The sequence below is a fragment of the Stylophora pistillata genome, chromosome 6 (assembly GCF_964205215.1).
Source record: "Stylophora pistillata chromosome 6, jaStyPist1.2, whole genome shotgun sequence".
In the NCBI taxonomy this organism is placed as follows: domain Eukaryota; kingdom Metazoa; phylum Cnidaria; class Anthozoa; order Scleractinia; family Pocilloporidae; genus Stylophora; species Stylophora pistillata.
This window is the reverse complement of record NC_142524.1, coordinates 35,561,622-35,587,706: the sequence shown is the minus strand read 5'-3', so window position 1 is coordinate 35,587,706 and position 26,085 is coordinate 35,561,622. Positions and strand designations below refer to the sequence as shown.

At 39.4% G+C, this 26,085-nt stretch overlaps 3 protein-coding genes across 6 annotated transcripts; all 3 read right to left on the bottom strand.

Moving 5' to 3' along the window:
* Positions 1-101: 101 nt before the first annotated feature.
* On the bottom strand, positions 102-10,810 carry LOC148729605 (uncharacterized). Of its 3 annotated transcripts, none has more exons than XM_088763462.1 (8): positions 9,998-10,810; positions 5,762-5,927; positions 5,290-5,508; positions 4,826-5,048; positions 4,027-4,403; positions 3,500-3,931; positions 2,410-2,770; positions 102-2,027 (listed from the first exon to the last, which is right to left on the bottom strand). In XM_088763462.1, exons 2-8 carry the CDS (start codon positions 5,904-5,906, stop codon positions 1,658-1,660), a joined length of 2,127 nt encoding a protein of 708 aa, XP_088619588.1. In that variant the 5' UTR covers positions 5,907-5,927; positions 9,998-10,810; the 3' UTR covers positions 102-1,657. The 3 variants fall into 3 exon arrangements, with proteins under 3 accessions (XP_088619588.1, XP_088619590.1, XP_088619589.1); XM_088763464.1 differs by having other exon boundaries at positions 5,762-5,912; XM_088763463.1 differs by lacking the exon at positions 9,998-10,810 and adding an exon at positions 7,656-7,996.
* A 968-nt stretch (positions 10,811-11,778) lies between these two features.
* LOC111319587 (uncharacterized) lies at positions 11,779-18,394 on the bottom strand. The gene is made up of 8 exons (XM_022922335.2): positions 18,078-18,394; positions 17,045-17,206; positions 16,719-16,937; positions 16,356-16,578; positions 15,594-15,970; positions 14,409-14,840; positions 13,149-13,500; positions 11,779-12,696 (listed from the first exon to the last, which is right to left on the bottom strand). Exons 2-8 carry the CDS (start codon positions 17,184-17,186, stop codon positions 12,327-12,329), a joined length of 2,115 nt encoding a protein of 704 aa, XP_022778070.2. The 5' UTR covers positions 17,187-17,206; positions 18,078-18,394; the 3' UTR covers positions 11,779-12,326.
* Positions 18,395-19,754: 1,360 nt separating this feature from the next.
* Positions 19,755-25,917, bottom strand: LOC111319512 (dehydrogenase/reductase SDR family member 7). 2 transcript variants are annotated; one of them, XM_022922267.2, is made up of 8 exons: positions 25,512-25,917; positions 24,624-24,736; positions 23,207-23,402; positions 22,787-22,833; positions 21,837-21,956; positions 20,758-20,930; positions 20,454-20,513; positions 19,755-19,875 (listed from the first exon to the last, which is right to left on the bottom strand). In XM_022922267.2, the coding sequence occupies exons 1-8, from the start codon at positions 25,765-25,767 to the stop codon at positions 19,863-19,865; spliced, it is 978 nt and encodes a 325-aa protein (XP_022778002.2). In that variant the 5' UTR covers positions 25,768-25,917; the 3' UTR covers positions 19,755-19,862. The 2 variants fall into 2 exon arrangements, with proteins under 2 accessions (XP_022778002.2, XP_088581957.1); XM_088725831.1 differs by having other exon boundaries at positions 25,531-25,732.
* Between the last annotated feature and the right edge of the window lie 168 nt (positions 25,918-26,085).

Below are 26,085 nucleotides of genomic sequence, written 5' to 3'. Positions count from 1 at the left end.
GAGGTCTCCTTCCTTCCCTTTTACTTGGTAGTGGGAGGACGTTGAGCTGAAACACAGCAAAGCGGCCTCAAATCGCGACAAGAACAGCACAGACTACTCTGTATGAAGGTAAGACTTTATTTCTTTTATTATTTCACACAACTTTATATTTAAGGAGCTCAAAAGCAAGTCCAACTAAACCACTATATAAACTCTATAATAATCCACTGTGAAAGAGTCTGTGACAGAGCCTGGGCCGCCTGTGATTGTACCTGGACAAATAGCTTGCCTGTAACGAACGATGTCTTCAAGTTGCTCCAGCCCTTCAATTACTTCGTGGAAAGTTCTCAGAAATTCCTCGAAAAAGTGCTTGAGATGAGACATTTCACTTAGTAACCAGGCAAACTTTTCACTTAGTAGATCATACAAGCCTATCACAATCTCGATGTATAAATCTTGATGTAAAACATGAGGATCTTGATGAATAAATGCGAATCTTGATGTATAATTGCGAATGTTGTTGTCGGTACGCGAACTTCGATATTATATTTGATTGTCGATCCTTGCAAGAGGAACTTGATCAATATTTATTTGACTTGATGTAATTGCAAGCAGATCTTGATGCGTGTACGTAAATCTTGATAAGTATATTGAAATATTGTTTTCCGAGTCCATGCAAATCTTGATATGTGTAATCTAATCCTGACGTAGATATATAAAACTTGATGTGAATAAATACATCTTGGTATATTGTCCCTTTTGGACAAGCATACTATGACAAATGACTTCCAGAAAATAGCATAAGCAGAAAAAAATAAATATTAAACATATACCGGTAGATGCTAGGTATCGGCGAGTAAGACTAATTCTAAGACTGTACGCTCAGGAAAGAAAATAAAGATTTTGATTTGAATATGTTGTTGCACTTTTGTTTGCCGCTAACCAACCGATCGCGTGACAACTGCCGAACCTACTGCCCCATTCCCACCAGCAAAATGTGTTTAGATAGTAAACGAAGTTTAACTGAATAGAAATCATCAATAGAAAACTAGAAAACCAAATGTCACATACGGTTCAAGAAATCGCTAACTGTTATTACAAAAAACGCAGAAGGAAGACAATACGCTTTGGATAAAAAGTATTTAAGAAAAATGAGCGATAATAAAATCAATATTCTGACGATTCAAAATCACCGTTTTCTCCTTAAAAGAACACCAAAATGATCACTCGCAGCTGCTGAAAATTTCCACTGCTCATTTTCATCATAAAATTGAAAAATAACTGAGTTAAGTCTAACCAATTGAGCTAACCGCCGCCCGGTTAAGATTGGAGAAAGAGGTATGATTTGTAGTTTATTGTGCATGCTTGTTGATTTAGTTATAATTGGGTTCGATGTTTTTGCCTGTATCGCCAGTGATTTGAAATATTAGTAATTTTCTAGTATTATGATACGCCCCCTGTTTCGTGTTGTCACCGTAGTAATAGGCGTTTAGTTGTAATTATCTTTTCAGTTTTTACGTGAATCAAGCAAGTAATTAAAGAAATTTGATAGATAGAAAGACTGGCTTGGTTCCTAGTAATATTCTTATCCAACCCTATCGCGTTCGGAGCACTAATGGAGTGTAAGACCATGTGAGAAGAACTCCGTTCGTTACACTCATTGTTGCTAAAGACACTACTAAACATAAAAACGTTCTATTTTCTTCGTCCATGTCCTATCAAAGCACTCTTCACTGTTATGCCAAGCTGTTAATTGACTTTTTACATAAAAGTTATGTTCATCACACCACATCTCGCTCAAGGCCTGGACCTTAGTTTCCCACCTTTCGCGCCCACCGTCCTCGTGCTCAGCGATCTGATCATCTTTCTTCAAAGTAATATCACCTTGCATTGTAACCTTTGCAGTAGCTGGGTCACCCTCTTTGATTGTAAAGATTTCTTTTCTGATGTTATCGTATATGCGGTTCGTGTCTTTCAGATGAAAACATCCAAAGTCAGTGGTAAATGACAACTTGTATTCATCTGACAGCTGACATGTCTCCAAGGTCCTCCAAAAAAAGAACAAAAAAGAGGGGAATTACACTGGACGCTCATGACAATCTCATTAAAAGGTTGAAGATTTAATAACACAGGAAAAAGAAGTTCTCATGATGCCGAGGAAATATTCCAAAAGCCCTTGTACCGAATTTTTCAAAAGATGAAATACCCTTTCGCTATTACATAATTGAATTAAACTCTTTCCTCAGTTTTGATGATTTGGATGCTGAACAATTATCATGTCTTGAGTAATTAGTCAATGTGACCTTCCGACCTGCTATGAAACGAATGAAGGAACAAATATCTGACATTCAGTTTCGGCAAGTGGCAGTCAAATACATCGACCACACTCCACATTTCCAGCGGCAGGCGTCTGCACCCCATTCAGTTTACCTTTCCCTCTTTGGTCTCCTCCGCCACTCAACTGGAAGAATCTCGTGTTTATACTCCATCGGTGACTCCATTTCTTGCAACTGGAACTTGGAATCTTTATTTCTAACGCCGTCACTCGAAACTCGAACCGGAAGTAGTAGCTTACTTTTACTTCCTGTCTTTATCGAGAGACTTGACGTCTGTGGAGAAGGCCACACTAACGGCCAGTGGACTGAGGAGAGTGCCAGGCGAATTTTATGACCAGCAGCTACAGTATAGGCTGTAGAGTCAAGCTTCAACTGCGCATGATAATTTTCATTTGGCTGAAGAGGCTGAATATCTTCTGAAGTATGACCGCGGAGATGAGTCAAGTTTAGCACTCCTGCAAGAAAATTAAGAAATAAAAGCAAATCATCGGTCGAGGTTGAGCAAAAAAATTTTATATCTGAGGTGGCGTGAAGGTTAATTAATAGTGACCTTAAGTCTAAGGTTTTTTTTCTCGATAACCGCGAACAGCAAACGTAAAGATATCACGTGATGTAGCTCTTATCGAGCGGCTTGCAGATTGCGGTTGACGTCTGACCGTGAGGAGTACTGTTTTGCGGGTACTTAAGACAAAGTTTTACTCATATTTGAAGACTCTAAACTCACGTTCTAATCTCAGTTTATTTATTTGTATATCTGAAATACCTTCAGGATACTTAAATTTTGTGGGACAACAAGAAATTAGACACCTTTTTGTGGTTTGGTGTGTCTTAAGCGACCTGAATTTCTGAACCATATGGACCCATATTTATGGTGACTCGCGAGGGGGGAAATCTCGAACTTAATTATGAAAATAGGAAAGTATGAGAAGGCGCCAGGTTGTTTGTACTTCTCCTTCAATTCTCCGGAGGCAAATTTGGTGGGAAAAATGATTGACCAATATTAGATCGAAATAGGGAAAAACTTTGCGTTTTGACCTGAAAATCTACGCTCCTGTTCTTATTCCTCCAACTTTTTCCTCATACCGAGCGGGGATAATCGTATACATTGGCATTTTGTCACCTTCTCGCACTGGACTGTTTAAATTAACCATGCATGTGGCAGCAGCTTTGTTAAGTGTGCGTACCTCTTGTTATTAGCGCTGATTCGCCATTAGGAAACACGTCACAAAGTCTGGCGGCAACTAAGGCATTGGGTCTATCACAGGTAAATTGTAAATGAACCTCAGGGAAGCCTACTATTGCCAAAGGCTTCTTAAATGTTGCCGTCTCCCAGCACTCTGCCAGAGCGTCCTCCATTCCTTGCTCCACCGGCAGATCCTCGAGACCATTTGCAAATAGAAAACCGCCCCACGCTCCACTTAGACAAGATGACTTGACTTTTGCTATGGATTCCACTGGCTCTTTTTCAATGAATTTTTCGTTTGCATCTGATTCTAGTGCCAGTCCTCTATCAGTTTGTAGAACGAATTTGTGATGCTGCACATTGGGTGAGGGCCAGCAGTCCTCTGCTATCCAACTCCCTGGCCATATCTCCTCCTTGTGCGCCTTCGAAATTCCTGGGATCGTAAAAATTGATTGGTCATGGTGCACACAGATATCATTTGATAATAACTCAGAAAAATAACGAAACAAACAATTGATGAAAGCATACCATCCCTCATATACACCCTCATCACAGGCTCGTCCATGACACCAGTCGGAAGGCCCTTTAAATGGTAGTCCCACCACCTCAGGCACTCTTTCAGATGGTCTATGCGAGGCCCTGGTGTGGAGACACCAGGCCATTTATGGGGCCACGGTCCAACGAGCGCCCGAACTGGGCACTTCAGGTATTCCACCATACGAAATATTGCATCGGTGTAGAGATCGGTAAATCCCCCCACAAGGAACACGGGACACTTGATTGAGGCGTAATCCTCGGCTATGGAACCATGCTTCCAGTATGAATCACGTGATTGATGTGAAAGCCAAATATGTATCCAGGGTTCGCTGGATTTGTTCAAGCGATCCAGCCAAGCTTCCTTCCATCTGAAATTTTCAGAGGTAATAACATAAGTTCGTGTGTAATTTGATGTTAATAAGCGCGAGTAAATTTTTTAAACACGACAAAACTGCACCAGCCCGCAGGGCTTTTACCATGTACTCTCTGAAAAATTTACAAACCGTGGTGCAAATTGTTAATAATTAACATGAAAAAGCATCACAGAAAGTCAAGTCAGACGAAACTTTGAAAGCGCGCTTTTTTTAATTTACACTCGTGTTAGAACTTTGCACTCATGTTACATGAAAAATACACTCGTTTTCGGCCAATTAGACGCGCGTAATTTTTTCATGTTTATAATTATTAGAAAAATACATCAAAGGATTTTTTGCAAGATTTATCTGCGCGTCAAACATGGATATCGCGATAGAGAAAGGAATTTACATTCCAGCTCGATCAAAACAACTACCTTGGTCCAAAGTTTTCAGGATAGGGAGGACGTCCATTATATAGGAACATGACATGTGACCATGACAGCATTTCCCTGCCAAGGATACAGCCACCTCGATAATGAATATCGTCAGCATATCGATCATCGCTAGAGTCAGCAGATATGATTGTCTTCAATGCCGTAGGTTGTCTGGCGGCCACCTGAAGACCATTGAATCCTCCCCAGCTTTTACCATACATGCCTGGAATAAATTGATACGGCATGAAAATCACCCTTAGTCTCCTTCGGCACGGTGCATTCCGATTCAGTATCGTAAGACCAAAACGATAGTAATCATAAGAGCCAATTAAAAGAAAGGGTAAAATCACTAACAGCCAATGTACTGTGAACAAGCAAACCACCCGAAGCACTAAAAGTCACCAAGTCACGCCATAGGTTTTCTGTGAAACAAAATAATTCCTTTACGAGATCAGCGAACCTACCAACATTTCCCGTGCACCACGTTTGTTGTGAAACCCAGCTGATGACGTCACAACAGTCATCTTGCTCTTGCTTGTCATATTCATCATAATAAAATCCTTCTGAGTCCCCAGATCCCCGCATGTCCACACGGACACAAACATAGCCATGGGAGCAGAAATGTGAATGAACCTTTTCATCCCTCTGAGCCGTGTAGTCAGCGCGTCTGTATGGTAGAATTTCTGGAGAGAATAACGACAAATCAACAACCACACAAAGCTTGCCTTAAAGGAACTCGTTCTGATAAGCCATGAGTTGTTTTTAAAGTCCTCATATCTTTCTAGTCAAAATCCGTTTACGAGCACTAAAGAGGCAACCTCTTGAGAGCTGGACATAACTATTTTGTTTTACTACAAGCAAACCCAAGTGCATCTAGGCGCTGCATTTAAAATCTTTAGCCCGCAGATGTGATTATTTGCCGATGAGTTTATTTACCTAGGATTGCCGGATATTTTTCAGCTTCTGCGAATGTTTCAGATGTTTTGTCCTCCTGTTCAGGGATCCACAGCTTAGCGGCCAGTCTGATCCCATCTCGCATTGGTATCCAGGCCGTGGGAATTCGATGCACAGCATATGACATGTTGATCTGTGCAGTTAAATTCTATATGAAAAAATGATTTGTTCATTTTTACCAAATGCGAGGACAAATGGAAGTAGGAGGATTAGATAAATTTTCTAAAACCGACCAGACGGGTTTATAAAGTATTCACTTAGCTTAGTGAAGAGAAAATGACGTTAGAGAGCAAATTCCCCTGGTACTTTTTAAGACTATTTCAAACTTCGCGCCACGCTGAGAAGTCAATTTGTAGCTCTTAAGATCAAATGATAACCCGATAAATGATCTCGATATCATATATCGTTGCGGTTTCCAGCGTTCAAGCTTCCTGCACTTCATCCCTAGTCTCCCTCGCAGCCGTTTTTAGTCTCGTCACGCAACGCTCCTCCCCACAAACCCCACGTCGTTGCGTGACGAGACTAAAAACGGCTGCGAGGGAGACAACTTCATCCCCCGTTGTTTTGGAGAAGAAATGAACCTCGCCGGTGAGCTGCACAACAGAAGCCTGAAAAAAATCATGCTTCGACGCGCTTCCCAAATATTAGTAGGTCGCTACTATCAACTGAGGTACAAAGGCAAACGCGAAGCAAATTTTAGTGGGTTCTTCGTTCCCGTAAGGAATTCTGGTCACATTTTGAATGTAATAAATTACATTTGGACCAGCGAATGAGACGTACCCTGTCCCATCCTCACTTCTTCATTTTGAGAAATACGCACGCGATTGCGCATGAGGAGGGGTGGTGGGGTGGGGTGGGTGGGAGAAGATGGAGGAGAAGGAAGGAAGACGATCTCTTGCGCCTTCTCATTGTGGCTTTGTGATAGAAGTTTTTTTTTTTTTTTTAACGTGACTCCGCGAACGTGTGGTTAAAATTGAGAGTAGGAACGAGTCGGACCTGCATGAAAGAAAATTTGAGGCAGGTTTCTAAAATTTTGCTCGCATGATGCATTCGCTCTTCAGTTAATAATTACAAATAATTGCCAAATATTCAAAGTGATAGTTACATCTCTTATTCAAGAAAAAGGAGGCAATAGTGGAAAAATAATCTTGGAGAAACCGAAAGAGGAACGCGACAAATGTTAGGGGAAAATGATCCTGCTCAAGAGACAACTTCCTCCCGCTGCGCAAAACAGATTGTCCCTGCACGCTATGCTTCCCCTGGTTCAAACTTCAACAACAATGATCCACTTGCGATATGATAACGTGAAATGTTTTGGTAAATAATGCAGTTCTAGCATACTTTACTAGAAATCGTTGGACAATGTTACGAAACATTTTTGCCGTCGTATGATCCTAACACAGCTCGCGTATGATCCGCGTGGTACCGGAAAATAGGTCCAACTGATTTGTTTATGAAACCTCCCTTGCTATCAATATCATATGCCTGCCAGTTAATACTAATGGATCTTCTGTAATTTCATTTTCCGAGGATTATTATTTCTTATGTAAAATATCATAAGGTAATCCGTCCCACAGTTGTGAAGATAACATTGCCAGCGAGAATATTTTCTGGTAGGGAAAGCAATTTCAAGGTCGCTCTCGACTTGTCAAAGATGTTACATTAAAACCAGACGCTTTTTGATTTTATTTTTGGTGATGAGGAAATTTCAAAAACGATATCAAAAGAAGTCAATATTGTTGAACTCCGTCATTATAAATCATATTTGGCAACGTTTTCGCGTTTTTTCAACGGTTCAGTTGGTTCCTTGTGTCAGTCATAAGAGGAAAAATTGCAAATACTGTTCTTTTGAAGAATAACTTTACTCTCTACTTACCGTTACAATTTCGTAGATTTATTACTCCTTGAAACACGAGGGTATTCAGTCTGAAGCCGGTGGTCAACAACTAACAAGTGATTGTTTTGTTTAAAATTCCCAGACACGGTAAGGGCTTGGAGACGAAATTTTCACTCTCACGCGACGCTACAGAAGAGCGTGGACCTTGTGTACGACTGTTTGGTGCCATGCTATTTGGTTACCGGTCTCATTGATTCCTGCCTTTTTATTCCCTAATCAGATTTGAGCCATGAAATCGAGTAGATGAGAAAGAAAAACAACTTAAACTTCTTAATATGCACTGTTTAGCTGGCCGTGCATAATATTTCGAGTGACATTCTATTGTCGAACAAACTGACTACTGGATACATCGATCCCTACCAATCAGTTTACGGGTCATCTGTCACTAGTGCGTGAACAGACAAACATATTGCGCTCGGGCAGAGGGCTCCTTCGTTAATCTGCAGTATTAAAATCGTTCGCAGCTAAGCAGCTGTCAAACATGTAGTCGGACTAGTATATCCGCGACAGTGAGAGGCCCGGCGTTTCAATAATCTGAACGGAAATCAACATCGGAGTCAAGTGAGTTATATATCAGTCGTGTGTTAGACGCCTGGTTCTCGAAAACCCAGTGGAATTATCAAGGCCTCCTCGAGATCGCATATCTTAAGTGAAAACATAGATGTACCCTTACATACAGCTAATTGCAATAACTTTGTCAAAGAAAAAAAAAAGAGTGAATTTCCTAGCAAATTGAACTACCCTCTGACTATATGCCCGGTAGCCGAACAATTTTCTCAAAATTGGCTTTGAAAAATCCCTCCAACGTCTAGAAAGTATCAAATGTTGGTTATAGATTTCAAGCGATTCCAGAAAAAAATGGAATAAAGAAACCATATGTTAATGCCTTATATACTCATGTCACGATCATTTTTTCGGATTTGGCCTTTTTTTTTTTCTTTTACATTTTTCGATTACAATGTTACTGTAATTTGGAGTATACTCATACAAAAACTAGGCCTGTACAGTACCTATATACTCTAGGTATCTGCGGATCAGGCCAACATATTGCCACACTGTAAGCATAGAAAGGAAAAGAGAGATTCTAATTCTGTTTGTTGTTGTTTGCGACCAAACGCACTCAGATAACAACTTCCTTCCGCTTTAAAATTAAGCTTGGCTGCACGCTAAACTCATTGGCTTTTTAGCTTTCTTCAAAGCGATCCAATTGCTATTTGAGTATTGGAAATGTCTGTGAAAACCAGTTCGTTCGTGAGAAACTTTTTAGAAATCGTTTGTTTCATGACAATTTTCTATCGAATGATGAACCAATATCGCACGTGCTGTCTGTTCAACAAATATATCCCATGCTGCTGGCCATTTGTTCAAAGACGACGTCAATGGATGGCTGTAAAAAAAGTGCAACCGTGTGTGTCACTGCTATTCTGTTCTCACTATGTTGACCTCTTCTGTGATTTTTTACCGCACAGACCAATGACAAAATGGAATCTATATCTTTTCAACCATCAACAGTTTTCGCTTTATATGCCCGCCTTTTAACGATATATATAAATTTTTGATTTAAATAATCTTAACAGGTTTGAAGCCGAGAAGACTTTTTCATGCAGCTTGAAAGGTTAAAAAAAAAGCTGTGCAAAAACAGAAGAGCTTCCTGGGTGGTCTTTGGCAGCAGAAGTGGCCATCATGCTCGTCTTCAGAGAATTTGAATTTTTTTGTTATTCAATGCAGAGACCTGATATGCATGAAAACATAAACAATTAAATTGTGTGTATTATACGATGCAAATTGTCAGCCTGTGCGGTGGAGTCTCAATACAACTCGAAAGGCTCAAAATTCCAACTTGTTTGGAGTACAAAATCTGTAGTCTCCAAATCATCTTTTCGCAAGTTGCAATTTCAGAATTATACAGTTGTATTTGGAGATTTTTGACTTGATCGTGGATTTTTATTTACCATTTCATATGCTAATCCGCCTTTCCGATGATTACATAGGATTATGTTACAAGTGAGTGTTTTCTCTCAGTCGAAATGAGAAAATTAAAGGTTCCTTTCGGTTTAATTTGTTAATAATGCTGACACTGAGTAAGAAACGCGGTTTTTCTACGTTCAACCTTCATATTACTGCAAGATAATTTCTATAGCGATATCGAAAGACGTCGATATTGATGACCATAGCACACAACAGTCAGCTCGTACCACATCATATCACGCGATGCCTTTGCGCTCTGTTCATAGCACACACAACTGCTCAATTGATTGAGTCTTACGTGGTAAAAATGCAAACTAAATTTCTTTGAAGTCTGCCTATTACATCAAACTCACCCTTTCTGTCTCCGTAGAATCAATTCCTCTCTAAGTCACGGTTGTGACTCGGTCACCTGAACCACGTTAGACTACTTTGTCTTTTTTGTTTCCGTCAGATTTTTACAGGATAAGTGCCTGGGGACGAAACTTAACCGGATGTATCAATGTTTCACCCATAATCCCACTAAAGAATCAGCCCCTGGTCTGAGTATAGTTCTAGATTGTATGTATTGTTGGCAAAGCTAATAAATTAAAGGAAACTAGTCGTTTAGTTGCCAAAATCTGGTTAAGGAAAAAAAAAAAAAAAGAAAAAAGAAAACGAAAAAAAATCTCTTGGACCAGAATGCAATAGTTTAGTGACCAACTCGCTTTGCAGTTACTGTAGTCCCAAGAGTATTAAAATAGTAAAACGATTACATCAATAATTAATAATTAAGAACAGCATGGAGTTAGTGTTGTTTTCAGGCTGCGACATTCAATTGCATTTCGCACAGATAGTTCAGTATAAGTTCTGGGATTGTCAACCTAACGTGATAGATCTCCTGAGTGAAGTCGACTGAATAACCAAGAGCCACAGTTGGGACAGTCCCAATTATGGTTCTTGATAATAACGCATCAAAGCAGGTTTGAAGTCGTTTACATTGTTCATACCTAGGTTAACGGCTCGTCTGACAGTGTGCTCCAGATTCTTATTGTTCGTACAATAACTGACCGTTGGAAAGGTTGAAGTCTTGCATTTAGGTACAGAGTATTTGGTAACAGCCGTATTGCCAGACGATCGTGTGTGTCTTGTATAACGAGCAATAGGAACAATTGCAGGGTCTATATCCACCAGACCATTGGTAATCTTTGCAAAACCGTAGACTGGTCCGGCGAATGGGGCCTGGAAACAAAACACTCTCTCTGTCCTTGTAATGCTAGACTAGAGGACCAATCATTTTCACTGACGGGTATGTGCTGTGTTGTGAAATGATCTGTGCTACTAAGTAGACTATTGTTTTCAGGGTTACGAGCCGAGTAGCGTATGCAATTTCACTTCTTTACGACAGCAGCTCTCACCAGGAGTCTATCGGGACCAAAAATTTTCTAAGGGGTGTCTTTATGTGTTATGCTCACCGCCTTGTAATGGTCGATGGGTTAATATTACACAATACCTCAATTTGCAAACTTTGATCCTCAGATGATATGAAGAAATGAACCTCTCTTTCTGACTTCCTCTTCGTAACTGACTTTTCATGCAAATGAACTCCTGCTTGGAAGTGTCAGTGAAGAGGAGGTAGTCAAGCTGTTTCAATCAAGTGGAAATGAAGTCAAGTCAAGCTTTCCTTTTTTTCTCTTTCGTATAAAATCGTATTGCTTGTAAAATATACCTTTGATTTAAGAGAGTATTTGAAGTAAAAAATTATATGAACAGTGAGTTGTACACAATGGCAAAACAAGTTAATGAAAGGGGGGGGTAAGTTTCTAAAGAAACCGTGATGCTGCGTCAGTGGGGGTAACAAGGTACTTTGCTAATATCAACTAAGGCGCAAAACTCTCGAACAAAAGTTTATCTTTCAAATCGGCACTTTAATCTCACAGATATCAACGAACGCTTTTCATTCTACTAATTTATTCGTATTTTTCTCGTCGCCATGCTCCCACCAATAGCGTAGCTTCACTTTCTGCATATAAACCCACACACAACCCACAATTCCTCATTTCGCTCTGAAGAAGGGCAAACGCTCGAAACGTCAGCTTTTTAACTCTTCACGGTGGCCAATTTACAATTTCAACTTAATTGATATTGGTAAAACATGTACACTTCCATGCTCTATTTTTTAATTACATAAAATTTAAACTGTAAAGGAAAGGTAGCTTTTGTGTATGTGGAATTTTTAAGCAGAATCCTAAACAACTATACAAAAGAAGCTATTCGTGAAATACAAGATATTATCTTAGTGAAATATCATTAACTTAGGTCAAGGTAAAATTTTAAACTTACTGTTGAGCTTGATTGATAAACGAAGGAGTTCTATCTGAAAGCCTTTGATTGGCTCACGTTCCATATCGATTGAGACTTGAACACCGACAAACGAAGGAGTTCTATCTGAAAGCCTTTGATTGGCTCACGTTCCGTATCGATTGAGACTTGAACACCGACAAACGAAGGAGTTCTATCTGAAAGCCTTTGATTGGCTCACGTTCCGTATCGATTGAGACTTGAACACCGACAATTCAACTCCAGGGTTTCAACTCATAAGTTCACGCGAGATACTTTTAATTATTAATCAATTATTTATTAACTAGTGATTAATTAGTTATGTTTGATATCTACGTTTCGATACTATAGCAAGTGACCATATCTTTAAACGTAAAATCGTCCTATTTCCTTTGTCCATTGCTTTTCAAAACACTTTTCATTACAATGCCAAGCTGTTAATTGACTTTTCAAATGAAAAAAGTGTTCAGCACACCACATCTCGCTGGAGGCCTGGACTCTGGTATCCCAACAGCTGTGCCCACTGCCCTTCTCCTCAGCGGTATCACCTTCTTTTTTCATCATTACCTGCCCTTGTATGTAGACCTTGGATGAGACTGGGTCCCCTTCTTTAATCGTGAAAGTCTCTGTGTTAATCTCATCATAAGTGGTGTTCGTATCTTTCAAATTATAACATCCAGAGTCCAGGCTGACAGTCAATCTGTAATCGTCAGATAGCTGGCCAATTTCTAGATTCCTTGAATAAGGAAAAAAAAAATGTTATGAAAGCTAAGAGTAGGAAAATAAGAGACCAACAGAGGGAGAAGAAGCTCCCTCCCCGCTCTTCCTTTCCCCTGTCTCCCCACCCCGCCTCTTCCCCCTGACTACTCCCCCCACCAATATTGAAATCCGAGTCTATAGCAAGCAACTTCCCAGACTTCCGTACGGTCTCACTGATAGCGCGTTGGTGCCTAATTTTACTGCTTGGTGGGGAGCGGCCACGTGAGAGTAGTATCCAGTCTGAAAAAACATTCAATGACTCGGCCAGAGCTCGAACCAGAACCATACAGTTCGTAACCTTGTGCCTCAAAATGGGAGACTGAGAACGAGTGAGACATTCAATTCTTTCTAGCAAAAGACAGCAACATAACTTCTCACGATTATTTGTAACTTCTCACTATTATTTATAATCTGGAATTGTAAGATTACCTGGCCTTACGAGGTGTCCTCCGCCATTCAACAGGAAGATGTACATATTTATAGTCAGGGAATTCAAAGTCTTTTAACTGAGAATCCTTTTCACTAACTTCTTGATTTGTGATTCGGATCGGAAGTAGTAGCTTACTCTTATTTCCTGTTTGTATCGAGAGACTTGGCGTCTGCGGAGAAGGCCAAACATACGGCCAGTGAACTGAGGAGAGAGCTAGGCGAATTCTATGACCAGCGGCAATAGTGTAGGCTGTAGAGTCAAGCTTCAACTGAGCATGATAGTATTCATGAGGCTGAAGGGGCTGGATATCTTCTGATGAATGCCCGTTTATATGAGTCAAATTCAACACTCCTGCAGTAAAGACAGGTAATGGAGATTAATTACCCGGACCTCAAAAGTTTGCTCAGTTTGTGAGGAATGGATGTTAACTGTTCTTTTACATTCCGCCAAAGACAGCTGGTGAATCAGCAATCTAACGAAGGGCTAACGCCTGAAACATCAGCCTCAGAAACTCTCTACGGTGGCTAATTAACAACTATTCACCGAAGTGGAGGTGGTTAGTGGTGGATATTTACCGAGTCGCGAAGCGGCGAGGTAAATATCCACCGCTAACCACCGACAGGTGAAGAGTTGTTTTAGCATATAACAGTGAGATGATATACACCAACAAAAATTGATTTGAGTGATTTCTTCGCTTGTCACGGATGCAAACCGAGACGCCATTTTTTCCCGAGTTGCTCGGAGGTAAATAGCAAAGGATATTCGGAGTTTGACTAGCCAATCAGAGTGCGCCTTCAACGCTATCCACTGTTTTAGTATATACTAATTTACATTATCAACACGGTTGATAAAGCCAAATTATCGTATAGTACCCCGACCGACGCAGCACCACAGTTTCGTTTGAACTGTACCATTTTCATCACTAATCGGTGAAAAGGTAATAACATAAGAAAATTACGGTACCGTAGCTTACAGAATAATTGTATCCACCCAAATGTTGAAAGCCACCTATAAAAGGCTGGATTTGTTCAAAGATGCTGTGTAATTGGCCGAGAACGATCGGGTTACTTTTTGAATTAACCGATAAAATGCAAGACAAAGAGCGCTTGTTTATATTAATTCTGAATCGTGTTGTACGTTGTTGTCGTGAAAGAATGAAAGTCTTGATTAGCTGAAAGTACTTGGTTTTTTCTGGTTAATTTTTTTAGTTTATCCGTTGAATTGTTTGTGTAGAAGGTAGGTCTTCTCCTAAACCTTACCTCTCGTGATAAGTGCAGATTCGCCGTTCGGAAACACGTCACATAGCCTAGCGGCTACCAGAGCACAGGCCCTGTCAGAACTCAACTGCAGATGAACCTCAGGAAATCCTACTACAGCAGTAGGTTCGTTGAGCGTCCCTGTCTCCCAGCACTCGGACAAATTGTCCTCAAATCCCTGCTCCATCGGCAATTCATGGAGACTGAAAGCCAATGGCAGACCACCCCATGATCCACTGAGAAACGAAGATTTGACAAATACGTTGGATTCCACCGATCCTTGGCCAGCAGCTTGTTCATGGCTCTCTGTTGCCAGTGCCAGTCTCCGGTCATTATGTAGTACGAATTCTTGTTGCTGAACATTGGGTGAGGGCCAGCAGTCTTCTGCTATCCACCGGCCCGGCCAAATATCTTCCTTGTGTGCCTTTGAAATTCCTTCAAGATGAAAGTAACAGTACGCTAACTACATGTTCCATGCAAAATCCTGGCAAAGATTAATCAATTTATTTCATATGCTTGAACATTTCTGTATGCTCTTCAGCCACAGAAATTCTTTTGGGAATTTCAAACTATTGTAATAGAATCATCTGCAAATACAATTAGCCACTGGTGATGCAACTCCTCATTAACCCACCCATTTCTGTTCTTGCATTGGTTTCAATCATCAGTATTGTCTAATTTGTACTTTTGGGAAGCAAGGATGGAGTTTGAGGTTGAGGCCCCAGAAATGGTGAAATTAGCAGTTGAGACTATTCCTGCCGTGGCTTGGATTGAATTGAATTGAATCTTTATTAAGGCATAAGATAAATAATCACATATCCTATGTTACAACATTAAAAGAAGCTATATATATATAAATTACAGAGAAAGTCAAGGTAAAAATTATAAGACTAGATTATGTTTAAAAATTAAGCGGTTGACAAACGTGTTTTTTTTGGATGCCATTTTGCAAACAGACATCACAGGTGGGTTGCATATACTGTGAGTTCTCATCCTTGTTTCAAGTCTCTAACACTGGATTTTCAACTTTCTGCCCTCTTCAAAATCAACATTCCAAATTCTGTATCAACCAGGTGAAACTGAAGTTACGTGCAATAGGATTTCTGCCTCATAAATTTGAATAGCTGGCTTGTATGAAAAATAATAACACTAGCAAGTCCAAACTGTTATAAGCCTTAAACATCATACCATCCCTCAAGAACATCCTTATTAGTGGTTCCTTCATAACACCAGTAGGAAGGCCTTTTAAATGACAGTCCCACCACCTGACGCACTCTTTTAGATGATCTATCTGAGGCCCTGGTGAAGAATCTGCAGGCCATGCATGGGACCATGGCCCTATGAGAGCTCGCACAGGACACTTGAGGTGTTCCACCATGCGGAAAACTGCATCTGTGTAGAGATCACTAAATCCACCAATCAGAAACACAGGACACTTGATGGAGGTGTAATCCTCAGCAATGGAGCCATGCTTCCAGTATGTATCACGTGACTGATGTGAAAGCCAAATGTGTATCCAGGGTTCACTGGATTGGTTCAGACGATCCAGCCACATTTCTTTCCATCTGTGAATCATGTATTTGGTTTTAATAAATATTTCTTCTTGAGTCAATATATTTCTTCCTTATTTTTTCCAGCCCCTGGCAATTCCCAGATGAGACTAAGTTAGCCTTATATGTTAGTCAGAATACAAACAATAGAAGAAGTGCATGGCTCCACCACATTCTTGGGTATCAGACCACAAGGGAAAATAAGAAAAAATACATTAGACATGGTGTGAGTGGGTCAGAAGATTGCTTAAGGAGTGGAAATTGAGGGCCTAGGGTACATTGGCCACAGCTGTAGACATGGAGCAGCCCTACTCTCCACTAAAAAAAAAACAACCAATAATAATAAATTTTTACCATGATGGTGTGCATGTCAAGAACAAAAAAAAATTTCAATAAATACCTTGGACCTAAGCTATCTGGGTGGGGAGGTCGGGCATTCCACAGGAACATGATGTGGGCCCAAGATAACATTTCCCTGCCAAGGATGCAGCCACCACGGTAATGAATATCATCTGCATAGCGGTCATCAGTGGAATATGTAGAGATAATGGTCTTGAGTGCAGAGGGTCGTCTTGCAGCTACCTGAAGGCCATTAAATCCTCCCCAGCTTTTACCATACATGCCTGATAAAAACAAACTTTATTGTGGGTTTTATCCTTTTTATCACCAAATGACACAATAAAAATTTTGAACCACAATATAAATCATAATTGGTGCAAAGGGGGTATTTTCTCAAGGTATGGCTGTAGATAAAGGCATTTACCAATATTTCCTGTGCACCAAGTTTGTTGCGAAATCCAGCTGATGATGTCACAGCAGTCATCTTGCTCTTGTTTTTCATATTCATCATAATAAAATCCCTCTGAGTCCCCAGATCCCCGCATGTCCACACGGACACAAACATAACCATGAGAGCAGAAATATGAATGGGTTGTTTCATCTCTCTGAGCTGTCCAGTCAATGCGGCGATATGGAAGAAATTCTTGGAAAGAGGAAAATTCAATTGCTGAAATTTTAGCTCATCCAATTAAGAGAAGACATTTTACAATGTGCTGATAAATTGAAAGTTTCAGTACATAAAATCCTGACCTAGTACAGCTGGATATTTTCCTTCTTCTGTAGGTAAGTCAGTGTTATCAGTTGGTTCTGGAATCCACAGTTTAGCTGCAAGTTTGGTTCCATCTTGCATTGGGATCCACTCTAAGGGGATGCACTTCACTGTATACAACATTGCTTTAGGGGATGATGATTCTAAGATAATAACAGCTACTTTAACCTCTTATCTCCTGGAAGTAATTAACAGTCCCCCCCTATCATAATATCTATACATTATCCAACAAACAGGTAATAAGAATACTTAAACTTATCGAGCAGAAGTTATAATCTCGATCAAACACCAAATTCTCATGACTTATTTATCATCATCATCATCATCATTGTCATCTTTGTTTGCCTTATTTTAAGAATACAAAGATTTATTTACAGCAATAACAGCTAGAAGGTAAGGAGACCCAAGAAGCCACTGGGCTTACGGGAGAGGCATCTCACTTACAATAAAATAGCAAGTACAGAAAAAAATGCTGCAAATACAAGGAAATCTGTAGCAGCTAGAGGGGAGAATTCACGATTGGACCTTGGGGTACGAACGAACTGAGTTAGTGCAGTATGTATCAATCACAATAATATAGAAATCTTTACTGATACAAGCTACAGCAACAGGAAAGCAAAGATTTCTAGATAAGATATGCAGAAGTGAAATTGCTTAATGAGGGTTTAAGAGGTTTTGTAGGGGAGGGGAGAGTAGTAATCTCACCAGATGTCCAATTTGATCATGAGAAAAGGGCTGGGGAAAAAAATTCAGCCTGCGTTTCTTGGATTAATTGATTGAATGGTGAATCATTTTAGATAATGAAAGCAATGAAAGTAAAAATCTGCAACTAAAAAATATATCAAAGAAATCATTTTAAACAAAAATTACAGGAATCAATTGAGTGCATAAATTTGAGATTGAATACAACAAGTTAAATTTAAATGTTTATTATATTAGTAATCAAATGGTTGTAAGATCGATTTGGAATCAATAAAAGGAAAATATAATTTTCAGAAAAAAATTTGCACTCACCTTTATGATGGCTCCCTCACCTTTGTTGGCCTTTTCACACTTCACTCGAGCTCATTAATATATTTATGGAAAAGTTTGCTCAAAATAAGTTGATTACCCACATTCAATACGAGTTTCGGTTTGAGGTTAAAATATCACGCGCGCGCGTCAAAACAACCAATGCCCTGCTGAAATTCTCGGCTAATAGGAAAAAAAGAATCGCCAACTACTCCGCTACTGTTTAGCAAAAGAGAAACACATTTACTCAAGAACCCAAAAGTACAAGCGGCTCTGTTCAATTCCGAATACCCCTAACTGTTAATACCCATATGGTATTATGGAGTGGAGACTGGAATCCACCAAGAATTCTCGTTCCCAGAGCCACTCCAGCGCTTTGAGGACGAGATAAGGATGTTGTACCGTAAAATTCAATTTAAAGTTGCAAAGCGGTTATAAATGAGCCATTCATCTTCATCTATCTTATATCTTCTCTCTTCATCTCTCACGGTAGAACTATGAATGCAGAATGCCTCATTTTGTTTGTCATTGCCTTTTCTTATCTTCCCGCATGCTCTGAAAGTTTCTGAAGAGTGTCGAAGTACGACATAGCCTTCAAGGAGGTTCTCAATAGCGCCTTAATCCTTGCACGCTCGCAGGCTTTAAACCCGTGGAGCTCCGCCGCTCGTGCCCCAGCGCCAATGGGGGGTTGCTTACAGGACACGGAAAATACAATCTGATCGAGCCTTAACTGGATACCGCATATGCTAGAACTAAAGAGAAACTTTGCGAACAAAATATACTTATTGAAGCGCTCAAGGTTCTAGCCCAAAAGTGTCCTTTTAGAGTTTTTAGTGTAATATTACCTTCTGTGAAGTATGGTATTATATTATGGGGTTCGTGTGCAAATTCGGATCTTCTGTACTCTATTGAGAAACTCCACTGTAGGGCAACAAAAATTGTCCACAACTTATCCAAAGATACGGAATCCAATGTAGCTCTCAACGCTTCAGTATGGGATACGATCAATTTAGAATACAAATTTCAAATAGTTAACCTTTTTTATAGAGCAAGTAAAGTCTCACTACTCTAATTAATAGCATATTCATAAGGTGGGAATGTAGCTATTCACTAGGAGACCAAGAAGCAATAACCATACCTAGATTCAACACTAGATTGTTAAGGACTCTTTAGCATATAGAGGTTCGGTTCTATGGAACTATGTTAACCATCATGTAAAAAATGTAGGTAGTTTGGCTCTTAAGAATCTTAGGAGGCTACTCATGAGAAATAATCACTTCACAAGCTTTACTTTTACTAGTTTATCAGGGTCGACGGCCAGGAATATATTAACTGATTACAAGTATTTTTAAGTTGAGAGGAAAATTGAATGTTTTACTGTATTATAGTTTCTTATTTAGTTTGAAATGTGTCTAAGTATAATCAATAGTTGGCTAGATACTATTTTGTTAAGGACACGACCCCGCAAGCTTTTTAGCTTTAATTCTCATCGTGTATAAATAAAGATTCTATTCTATTCTATTCTAAATGAAAAGTGGAATGGGAACGGGAAGGGGGGTAGCGTTGGGAGTCAACCTCGTTCCCAGGGTCTCTCATCTCCCCGGCATGATTGGATTGTTGTGTTGTAGATTATCAATCAGTCCCCAGATCCTCCCCCCACGTTAGAGCGTGCTGAGCGGGTTAAAATTAAACATAGTCTTCGTTTATTTATTGATTGATTAGAAGAATACAACACGATTACAAACAGTAGTTAAATTCGTATTTCACTCGTTGACTGCTTTCTGTTCGTCAGTCTTTTTTCCTGTAAAACAAAGATGCGATATGTAATCAGTTGATTAAAAAAAAAAACAAAACAAAACAAAGAAAAAACACAAGGCGTGTTGCAGCACTCTCCCATCCTTAGACAGAATCCACAACCCATGAGGCAAAGAATGCCAATGCTTACGTCATAGGAAATGGTCTGCGGATAGGTCAAGGAAAAGAAAAAAGAACAAATATCCACATGTGAAGGCTGTAAAAGAAACTTGTGCCAGCTAAGTATTCAACTACCTTTTAACAACATAGTTTCAAGATGATTTTTGTGGTTGAATCTCGGCATTAAGCACTAAGAAAAAAGCAGTTTTTCATTTCAAGATGGATACTTCTACTTCCCAGTCTTAGAGCAGTCATAAGTACATTGTAATTCATTGTCTTGTTTGTTCATACATTCATTTCTTTCCCACATCAATAAGATTGACATTTTGTGCTCTCAAAGGGTTTCAGTGAAGAACAGCCCTTCATCAATCATCCAAACATCTGAATCAAGCTGGAAAATACATAGGTATACCATTCATTTCAATTATTAAGAATTAATTATAATCAATTTTAGGTAGCAGTCACCTTGATTCTGTCTCTTCTCGCATCCTTCGAACCTGTTTCATACCCACACGTGTGGCAAACCTAAAACAAATATACAGAAGTTAATGCATGATATGATACAAGTATCGTAGTTTTCCTTTCTGTAATTCTTCACTTCATGGGAGAAAAAAAGGTAAAAAGTTCTTAATGAACAGTTCCAAAAGTGAAACTCTCATGGTGGAAATCTACATGTATATACAAGAGCAGTAAAGGAACCCACCAAATCCCCCCCCCCCCCCCCCCCCACCACACACACCCTCTTTCACAAGGCACAATGCTGACTTACCAATCATATAGCACAGGACAGTACTGACTGATGTAGATAAATAGAAGGATTGGATTGGGAGAAATCCACACTTCATCAAGCCTGTTAGCCATTGCTACAGTCATGAGGTGAGCACATCTTGCTGGTTGCATTCTTTTGCTGTCCCGTTGAACTGATGCTTTCTCTTTAAATTGCTACACAAATAAAATGTACAGTTCATATTTACAATGTATATATATGAAGTTCATATATTTTGAACAGCGGTATTTGATATGTATGATGCACGATCCTCGCAGTAGAGAGCACTATTTATGCAATAGCGAAAATCAGACCTGAAAAAAATCAGGCCTGTACGGGATTCGAACCACTGACCTCTGTGATACCAGTGCAGCGCTCTACCAATTGAGCTAACAAGCCAACTGGGATTTTCGCTATTGTATAAATAGTGCTCTCTACTGCGAGGATTGTGCATCGTACGTATCTAATACCGCAGTTCAAAATATATGAACTTCATATATTTACAATATATACATTGTATCTGATTTATCATCACGGGTTTATTACGAATCAACTTAACGGCTTGTTCCCAGTTGGCTTGTTAGCTCAATTGGTAGAGCGCTGCACTGGTATCGCAGAAGTCAGTAGTTCGAATCCCGTACAGGCCTGATTTTTTTCAGGTCTGATTTTCGCTATTGTATAAACAGCGCTCTCTACTGCAAGGATCGTGCATCATATGTATAGTTTATGTTTAGTTATCACATAAACCCCCAGCTCCAAGGAGTTTAAGAGTGGAATTTCTCTTCATAATAAAGAGTAAAAATCCATGTACAGAGGTGATGAGAAGAAGTGAAATGTCACATGGGAAAAATGTTCCATTCTACATCATATTCCCAAAGACTCAATCAAATGAAATTTTACAGCACAAAGAGAACTGGCACGGAGATATTATGAGTACAAGGTTTGACAGGTTTGTCTGCAAAGAAAAGTTATTAAATACTTCTTATTCTCTGATACAAGAGAGTATCTATCTTAAAACAAGAAAGAGAAGAAAAATTATTGGTTGAAGGAATACACTCTATTGCTGTTTGATTCTTTCATACCTTGTTGACATCTTCAGTGAATGCATTTGCTACAACATCTGTTTGAACAGGACCTGGACACACCAGTGTCACACCAATACCATGTTCATTCACCTCCATTCTTAACGTGTTGTAGTAACCCTGCCAAATCACAACAAAATCCATCACCAATCTTTACCTTAATAACAATCACTTTAGTTACAAAAGAGACACTTGGTAAAGGTTATTATTTTGTAGCAGCATGACCCACCATTAGGTCAAGGATAAATTTTCCCAAATACCAATGCTGAAGTCTTAAAACAAACTAACCAATGAAAGTAGAAACCCCAAGAAGTAGACAGAAAAATTCTCTCTTTAGAGGAAGCAACCCTTCAAAAGAAAGAGAAGTGTCTTTGTTGGCCCAAGGGCCCCTCAGCGTAATTACATTCAATTACATCCAAGTGCCAAGTCATTCCAATTTTCTCTTTTTGTGAAAGACAGACAAGTTCTTATAAATATTGACAATGCCAGATAAGCTAAGGCCCATGTAAATTTTCTTTAAAAATAAGAAGCCATCTGAAAGTTCCAATATTAATAGAAAGATTACTAAATCTAAAAGTAGAATGGGTCCTTCATTTAAAAACTTCATGGTTACCGTAATAATAACGTACTTATATCTTATTAACCAAGCGCGAGGGCTGTACTGGGAGAATATCGGCCCGAGGTCTTGACAGTATGGACCTCGCTGCGCTCGGTCTGTACAAAAAAAGACTGAGGGCCGATATTCTTCCAGTATGGTCCCGAGCAAGCTTGGTTAATAAGAGATTTATTATACGACTGAAGTTCAAAGCGACACAAGTGCGGTATCATTTGGGACCATTTGGGATAGTGCCCGGTCCAATACTTAGAGAATATTGGACCGGCAATAGAGCATTTTGATTGGTTGATTTTAGTTATTGGCCCTCTGGCTTCCCGAGTCGTGTAATAAATACCTGAATAGCATGTTTAGTAGCACTGTATGTAGCTTGGCCTGGAGAACCTGTTAGATGGTTCCAACAAAAAAATGAAAAATAAAAAAATATCACAAAGAGCATCTTTATTTTAAGAATTAGATCGCACCATAACTGTGTGATCTAATTCTTAAAATTTCAGTTTGGAATAATCCAAACCTTGACTGACAAATTCCCAGTGGTGACCTCGGCAGTATTTTTTAGTGACAGTTAAAATGGCACTTATATTGTCTTCAGCAAATGATAACACCACCAGCATCAAAAGTCGTCAAAACAATAACCAACAAGAGTCCTCTCCAGAGGCACAGCTGGCAACAAGATCATCTTTTTCTCCTGGTTGCATAAACATAAATAATATCAAAAAACGGAAATAATTAGACAGTAATAACATTCATCACACACCCACTTTGCCAGCTACACTGCTTGTAACTATGATCTGTCCTGCTTTCTGCTTGATAATGTGTGGTAATACTGCCTTGGTTAATGAAATTTGTCCAAGGACATTAACAGTTAGCATTGCTTTGTCCACCTCCACACCGGGAGTGTCCAGAACAAGACCACGCTGCGATCGACCACTGTTGTTGACCAGAACATCAATCTGTAGGGTGACAAGGTTCTCAAAGTATCAAAAATTTGATTTTACACACGGTAGATATATTTCCAAGATACATCTTTTCTATGGATTTCCTGGGCAGTAATAAGGTACTTCTCATTAGCCCTTTATTGACTTGCAAAGGCATTGAGTAATATGGTGTAAATTGTATTGGTATCTGTGGCCCTGAGGGCCAGTTATTTAAATATTCAAAATCAAACCTAACATGGTATGGGTGGATCCAGGATGTTTCTTAAGATGGGGTGCACCACTAAGGAATGCTGTACATAACTTATGTCTGCTTTAACGAATAGAAGGGCTTATGCTTGAAGTGTTAGTGCCAAACTACTATTTTTATGGGGTTCAATATAAATTCTTCAACTTAGTCTTATGTTTTACTTCAACATCAATATATCACAATTTTTTTTTGCCCAATATTAGTCATGTAAGAAAGCTGCACGTCATCTCATGGGGGGTACCCATCTCTCTCCTAAATCCACCCTTTCATCTGTGTGATGATTGACACCTATCTAAATATAGTCATTGCCATGTGTTATGCTATTGCTTAATTGAAGTGCAAACATGTTTTCCTGAGGGTGAATCCTTCAGAAACAAAGACTAAATAAATCCTTACAAAACTAATGTACATCCAACTTTGAGACCTGCACTTAACTGAAAAAGCCTTGCAAAAGGAGCAAATTTGTTTTTAGTTCTCTGGTTTGGAAAACAGAAAGTCACTGTTTTATGATCTAGGGCTGACAATTTTCTCTTGCAGTGTATCTCTCCACCCCAGTGTATATGTTGTAGTTCAATTTTATCCTTGGTTCAAATTTTATTTTCCTTTGTTTCAAACTCATTATCATACATTAACATGACCCAGAACAACGGAAAATAAAATTTGAACCAAGTATAAAATTGAACTATAACATATATATGGGTCCCTGCAGGCTTTCAAGGAAATCTGACTAACTCATGGGAGTAACCCCGCCATAAGCATCCCATCCAGTAGCAGGTAGCATCCCATCCAGTAGCAGGTAGACATATTCCTAATTGCTTAATGCTACAGAAATCGCATATTGCTCCTGCTGGATGGGTTGTCTGTCTTCTATCATTTTCTTCAACTATGGTTTACTCTAAATTGGTGACACAACTGAAAAAGCATACTGTAAATTTATCCCATGTTAAATCGTATCAGATCACATTCTGAATCATGTTTAATTCACTGACCCTCTGAAAGTGATTCATAACAGCTTGGACATGGTCCTTGTGCGAGTCATAATCTGTGACATCCAGTGGAAGAACTAAGATATCAAGAACAAGTGACCTCTCCCTTGCAAGGTCTGACAAAAAGATAAAAAAAAACATTTTCAGTTCTCAAATAGCACTAATACCAGTACCACTTCAATGACCTTCAGTTCCCATCCACATTTAGATAACTCAATTTGAAGATAAGTGACAGAAGACATTATGCACTTGATGTTTTCATCAAAATGACAACCTGATATTCAAACGTGACTTGCAATTTAAGAATTTACGGAGATAAAATCCTGAAAAATGTTAGGCTTTTTTGCCTTCTATTTCTTTTAATATTACTAGTAATTGTAATTCACCTGTGAGGATAATTTCATTATTTGTTATAATTTACAATTCAAATTATATTTCCCTTTTATTATTTGTGATCAGACTTCTTATAAGAGGGGTAAAGCCTTTCTGGCGTAGTTGGTAGGCCAGGTTTGTAGCAGCATTCAACCACACCTGGAATTCGTGGGTTTCAATCTGGTCTGATTTCTTTTTCCGCTGCTTCCCCAATTGCGATTTGGGGCAAGAGTTCCATATAACCCCATACATTAATTATGCATAGAGTGTTGCAAAGAAACCTTTCTATTTAGTCTTTATGAAATGGAATACATAATTAATGTATGGGGTTCTATGGAACTCTTTCCGCGATTTGGCTGAGAGGATCATAATCCAAAGGTCGCATTAGCAAGCACCCCACACCCGAATCCCGAGTGGGTAAGGTCTATGATCTCTACCTACTCAGCATTCCTACTAAGAGCTATGACATGGAGGATAAACGAAGCACCTTGCTTGGGATTAGAAAATATATAAGCCTACCAATGCATTGCTCCTTTACCCTTTCTAGTTCTTCCTTTCTTCTTGCAGACAACACCAGTTTGCAGCCGCATTTTGTCAGCTCGTAAGCTAGATTTTCCCCGATACCACTAGACGCTCCGGTGATCCAAACTACTTTACCGCGAAGTTTCTCTTCTGGTTTAGCGCCAAACTTCTCGTAAAATTTGAGAATAAAATCGCAGTCCAGAACAAAGATTATAAACAGAATTACAGCGACGATTGCTACGAAGAGGAACATGTTTGGTAAGCCTAAAAATGTCTTTTTATCTCGTGCTGAATCTTGTCCTTCCTCGTGACGAATGATCGCGCTCACTTTACTCTATGTACGTAAACATGAAATTTTTCGGCTAATTGTTGGTATCTGAGCAACTGCGCACCTACCCCTCCCTTAATCCAACACTAGCTCTGAGCAAGTTTTTGTTGTTTCGTTTCGTCTTTTTTTGATTGTTTGTTCCTTTTTTTTTTCACTGTTGTTGGCTTATTAAGGGTGGAGTACACTTTGTAGGCGCGCAGTTGCTCAGGCCAAAAATATGCAACTTTCTTGTGACATTATGCT